Source organism: Oryctolagus cuniculus, chromosome 11 (genome assembly GCF_964237555.1).
Source record: "Oryctolagus cuniculus chromosome 11, mOryCun1.1, whole genome shotgun sequence".
NCBI classification, from domain to species: domain Eukaryota; kingdom Metazoa; phylum Chordata; class Mammalia; order Lagomorpha; family Leporidae; genus Oryctolagus; species Oryctolagus cuniculus.
The window spans coordinates 109,533,467-109,539,522 of NC_091442.1; the positions used below are offsets into that span (position 1 = coordinate 109,533,467).

General features: G+C 38.0%; 1 protein-coding gene across 1 annotated transcript; it reads right to left on the reverse strand.

The window, feature by feature from the left end:
• Window positions 1–2,590: 2,590 nt before the first annotated feature.
• On the reverse strand, window positions 2,591–4,628 carry MTERF2 (mitochondrial transcription termination factor 2). The gene has a single exon (XM_070052806.1). The coding sequence runs from the start codon at window positions 4,626–4,628 to the stop codon at window positions 3,450–3,452; it is 1,179 nt and encodes a 392-aa protein (XP_069908907.1). The 3' UTR covers window positions 2,591–3,449.
• Window positions 4,629–6,056: the final 1,428 nt, after the last annotated feature.

The following is a 6,056-nucleotide window of genomic DNA, read 5'->3' on the forward strand; positions in this document are numbered from 1 at the left end:
TGTTTTATAAAGAAATAAAGGATATTTTAATATAGGGTCATCTTAAAAAATTTTACATAGTTCAGAAAGTGCTGTGGCCAATTAAATTTTGTGATAGTACTGTACAAACATGTATCCTCAAATATGCATTTTTATACCAACACAACAGTAAAATACAAATTATTTCAAACACCTCTAATAAAAATTCACAATGCAGATTTCTAGGTTTTACCCCACTTTACTGAATCTCTGCAGGATGGGGTCCTGGGCCGCACTTTTAATCTCTTCAGGTTATTCTTGTGCTCACTGAAGTTTGAAAACTAAGCAGGAGTTACAAAATAAGAAGCACTGCTCTCTATTCTGTGTAGCTGTGAAACCATCTCAGGCCTCTGAACAGAAATGACAGGAACAGGGAGGAGGGCAAAGCATGGCCATTTACTGGGCACCTGCTTATCTGCCAGATGCTGTCCATACATCACCCAGTGAAATCAGTATGAAGTGCATACGAAGGAAGTGTTTCACTTCCTTTTTACAGATAAGGAACAGGCTAACTTTCAATGTAAGCTGAATTTCTTTGAATCAGTGTTAAGTCACAACTTGTCCAGCTGATGTTGAAAAATGGAAAGGTGGATTTATTCTGTGTTGAATAAAGTAATCATTGACTTACCAGGCTGTTGGACTTGAGGCGCACTGGAAGTCTTCGAAGAGATCATACTTTGGTGGTTAATTACAGTTTGCTAAAGAAGTGAATTTAGTGTAATTGTACATAAATTGCCTGATGAAATTTAATTTTGTTAGAACCTTTCTGCACACAGGAAATAAAATTTGATTCCAGTGTTTTATGTAAGGATGTTTCTCCCAGCTGTGTTACTGATTATGAAATTTTTAAAATTGTCTCACAGGGAGATCAGAGTGAGAATGTAAGGATGAGAAAAAAAAGGGAAAGCAAAACTGTTTCAGATGCTCAAGGGCCCCCCAAAAAAATAGAATGGGATTTGGCCTAAAGGAATGTAAATTAAGCACACTGCTTGATTCACTATAGGATTGAACTGTGGGTGTTTTTTTTTTTTTTTTTTTTAATTTAATGTAATCTCAAGTTAGCATAAGCTACACATGTATTTGTCTAACAACTGCCCCTTGGGGCTGTGCCTGTAACTGAGCACCTGTATTTTGCTGCTGTACTGATCTCTTCTTAAATGACTCTGCTAAACTTTGTTATATATCCTCTTATATGTTCACTCTGACCCTAAACACCTGTGCTGTGTGTGCATGGCCTTGTATTATGAAAAATGCACGCAGTGTCCTCACTCTTCCCATTCATTCAGCATTTTACTTACAGGTAACTTAAGTGCAGCTCAGCAGCTCGGTAGGCTGAACTAGTCGAAGTGGTTATTTCATGTCTTCGTTCCAGCTCTCCTGCCCTCCCCCACCCCCATTCTGTCCTCCGTAAAAGGAGAGCAGCTACTTGCCATTCACATCTGCTTTGTCAGCCTACCTACTGCTGACCCAAACTCTGGACAGGACCAATCCTCTGCTCTTAACCGTCAGCCCACCTTCACATCCTACAGTTTTTCCTATCTCTTTCCTGGGCTGTACCAATTAGCATATAAACATGTTCTTTAAATAAAAGTGAATCTCACAATCTCTGCTTTTCTGATTACATATATCTTAGTTGACCTCTCTGTGGCATTCAGTATGTTATCAACTGTCATTTTTTCTTCCTCGGATCATCTTTTTCTGGGCTTGGCCAGCCACCCTACTCCAAAAATCTATACTATTTTTGCAGGCAATTTCATCTGAAGCCATGGCTTTAAATACACAGATTTGCAGATGGTTCTCAAAAATGTATATCCAGACCTGACTTCTCACAGTTTCAGACTCTACCATTTGCCTACTAATCAAATCTGCTATGACACCTAGTAGACATTTCAAAATTGATTTCTAATTACCAAGGCAACAATACAGTGTTTCCCTGAGACACTTTTGAGAGTGGGAGAGAGTGCAGACCACTGGTCATTTATGTCAGGACAAAATTATCCTGACATAAACTAAGGTTTTAGTTTAGCTGGAAGCATTAACTAAAAAAAAACTCTGCAAGGTTTCCCTTTACTCTTAGAATACTCCTCCGATGGACCTGTGATACTTTCTTCATCTAACTATTGGATGCTATTTTTTTTATAACATATTCCTATGTGACCTTGGGAAAGTAACCCTGAGTCTCCACATCTGTATAACAGTAAATGGTAGTTAACTCTTAGGATTTTAAAGTACTATGCCTATAGAGTAGAAGTACATAGATTGAGTACTGAGGGTTACGTGATGACTAGCTTCTGAGTTAGGCTTAAGTTACCTCTAAATGGAATGGTGAATGAATGGAGAAGATACTTCCTACACTTTTCATACTCACACAGCACAGATGTTCAGTGTCAGAGTCAATTGTTTGGTCATGTATTTTTTACACAGTTCAAACTTCAGAGCTGACGACGAGCCAGTCTTTTATCTGGGTAATGTTTATTTTGGATCAAGATTTAGAAATGGAAACTTAAAACACTACTGCTAAAATTATTGCCAACTATCAAATAATTTCTGTTACAAGTCAGGTAGACCTGGATTTTCAGAAAAGTTTCTAAAAAGTTGCATTTATTGAAAATGTACATAAGTTAGGTAATTTCAATTTATAGAAAAGTTTTCATAAAAGTCCAAATTTGCTGTTAGTTTTCATTCCCTTATCATGGAAGGTTTGGTAGCTTCTCTTAGGCCAGCTCATAAACAATCCTTTCCATTTAGAAGACGTAATAAGATTGATCATAATAAATCTCTTGGCAGGCAAGTGTGTCTAAGCTTCAGTTGCCATATCTGTAAAACTGGGAAGGTAATGAACATGTGTGCTTTAGACAAATTTGTCCACATAAGTAGGCACCAACTATTCTTTTTCAGTAATGTGTGGTTCTTAAGAAGTCCTCATTTATTCTCAGTGTGATAAGAATTCATTTTCCCTAAAAAGATGTATTAGTGGTTTGCCGATGTTTGACTTTGCAGTAAGCTACAGAGTACAGTCCAGAGTAGAGTGATGTTTAGAGCTGGTTATGAGGGAGACTGGCTGTGCATACTAGATGAAATGTGCTATACTGAATTAGGGAGTGTATTTGTCAGCTTCTTAGAAATAATTCGATTACAGAGTACCACAGTGATATGCCATTTAAATAGTAGCACGTGCATTTTTTTAAACAATAGTTCAAGGTCAATCCACTTTAAATGCAATTTAAGTCAAGGTCAATCCACTTAAAATAAATGCAATTTAAGTATAAAATAGAGTGAATGCGTTGGAAAGTATTTAGAGGCAGCTTAAACACAACCCAGAAATGAAGTAGGTATTTCCTTTAAATTACTGGTGTTTGTAAACTGCCTGAATTGCTTAAATTTTTGCTTAATCACTTTCACTCTATATTGCAAGAAGCAACATCAGTAAATCACTCTTCAACATTTAATGGTGCCACAGGATTAAACAATGGTCGGCCTTTCTTGGCTTGAATTTTACCAAAGTTAGACTCAAACTCTTTTTTTGTTCCATTTAGATTCGCTAAATGCCCATCCTTTATTTTGTAGCCTAAGGCATTCAGTTTTTTTATCCTGTACTGCACTATCTGTGGTGTTAATTCAAGAACCATAGGTGTCTCTCTTATCTGAGCTAAGGAAATTCCTTCTTTCAATAATCCCTGAATTCTCTCTTCTAAAACTGGAGCAGAATAATATAAAAGAGCAGGGCATTTCAAAACCAGCTGCTTCAGGCCATGCTCTGTGCACTTAAAAGTGTTTTTAGAGAAAGAAATACTGTCCTGTATACTTCCTGGGCAAAGCTGAAAAAGAAAGCCTTTGAGTTTGGAAAGAAGTTGGAGAATTTCTGAATTTGTAAAACCCAGCTCCTGGAGAGATTCCAGTGTTTCCTTTACAGCTTCAGGAGAATTTAACAAAATAAACGGGTTTTGGCTTAATAATTTTAGTAGCCAGACTTTCATGTTGGCCTCAGAGCCCCCCACATTTAGATAACTCTCTTGGAGAATCTGTATCATCTGTTTATTCTTCTCAACAGGATTATGAAAGACAGGAGATGCAGTTGTCAGAAACCTGCTAATGACTACATTCTTGAGTCCCAGTTCTTGAAAGAACTGAACATTGAACTTCTGCATCTCCTGGTCTTTAACAGTAAAGAAAGATTCTGGAAATTGCTCTATTAATTTGATTAATTCTTCCTCATTTTTGCAGACCAACTGCCAGAGGTTTTTCTGGGTGTTAACAGCAGTTGGACTACAGATAATTGCTTCTGGGCAGCGTTCCAAAATACTGGCTATCACAGTCTCATTGGCACCTAGTTCTTGTAAAATATTGGCAATTTCTTCAACATAGGTTTTATCCTCCAGAAGTACCCATTCTTTTAATCTACGGATTTTCCTAATGTCAACTGAAAATTTACAGAGCTTTTCCACTGTTCTTTTATTTTCTGTGTTTGACTGTCTGTCAGTTGTGTAGGTGAAGCGTGCAAGAAAAGGTCTGTTCCCTGGAGTTGATTGCGCCTTTCTGAAGGAACTCAACCTGCAGGGCTGGGACCTCAGCAGCAGCTTCCACAGCATGCCTGTAATCCCCTGGCTCATTCCTGCTGTCCTGGGATTCAGAATATACTCAGCATACCTGTAAGAGAAAAAACAAAGGTTTTTAATACAAGGGGTGTTGGCTTTTAGAACATTCAAAGTTAAAATTTTGAGCTTTGTAAGTCTTAACTATAGAAATCAAATGGATATAAATTAGAAAGGAAAAGCCACTGGGAGTATTAAAAAACTCCTTTATGTAATGTATTAAAGTAATATACTGCTTCACAGTTTATAGACTATTTTTTTTATAAGATTTATTTGAAAGAGGAAGAGACATAAGTTCACTAGTTCATCCCCCAAATGGCTAGAACAGCTGGGGCTGGGCCAGGCCAGAGCTGGGAGCCAGGAGCTTCATCCAGGTCTGGGTACAGGAGCCCAAGCACTTGGGCCATACTCTGAGGTAAATTAGCAGGGAGCTGGATCAGAGGTGGAGCAGCCAGGATACAAACCAGTGCCCATATGGGATGCCAGTGTCACAGGAGGCGGCTTTACTCATTACTGCCACAGTGCTGGCCCCAAGACACCTTACATTGTGTAAATCCACTGAGCTTTGCAGTAACCATATGAAGTAGTTATTTCATTTTGCAGATCAGCAGCAAGACCAGAGTTCAGAGGTTCACAGGCTTTGTGTTGTTCTGACACAGACTGCCTTTCCTATGACTCCTAGGTTTCCTTTAAAAGGCATTTGTTGGGCAAGAGCACAGGCATGTGCACACCATAGGGTTTTTTGAAATGTACATTTCCAAGTTGATGTTTAGCTAAAGCAGATACTTAAAAGAGATGGAGGGGCATCTAATATTTTAGAGTAGATATTTTTGCTGAGTAACTATCACCCAAAATGGGTCAGCTAATTTGTTTTACTTTAGATGAGTTAATAGATGTATTCTTAGTTATGAACAAAAACATTTTATAAATCTAGATTAAAATATTAATAAATCTTAGAAAGGTAAATGACAAGTGCCACATGACTATTATAGTAGGTCCATGGGAAGTCTGTCTCCTGTGGAATGGTGACTTTGCCTTTAAAATAGTCTGCTTATTGCCACTTGACACCTTTAGGTACCCTGAGATGGTTACCCTTGTCTGATGCATTATAGCCTTTGCCACTGTAGGGGTGGCAAAACTCCATTTATATTTTGAGATACTTGCTGGGCCTGAAAATTGAACTGATAGATGGTAGATTAACAGGAGAAAAGCATATAGACTTTCTTAATAAATTTTATGTGGCACAAGAACCCTCATAAGGAAATGGAGACCCAGAGAAGCAGCTGCAATCGGTTATATACGGGACCAAGAACAGTGAGTTGTGAGGGAACAACTAAAAATTATTTTAATGAGATCTGCACAGAATTCCTTTAAAGTTTGAGTTCAAGTCCTTTGAGGATACACACATTACTCTTGCTGTAGAGAGGGCATCTTCCGCATGGGAAC

Bases quoted from the DNA above. Each gene is read 5' to 3' on its own strand.
- MTERF2 (XM_070052806.1), bottom strand. From the start codon at position 4,628: ATGAGCCAGGGGATTACAGGCATGCTGTGGAAGCTGCTGCTGAGGTCC.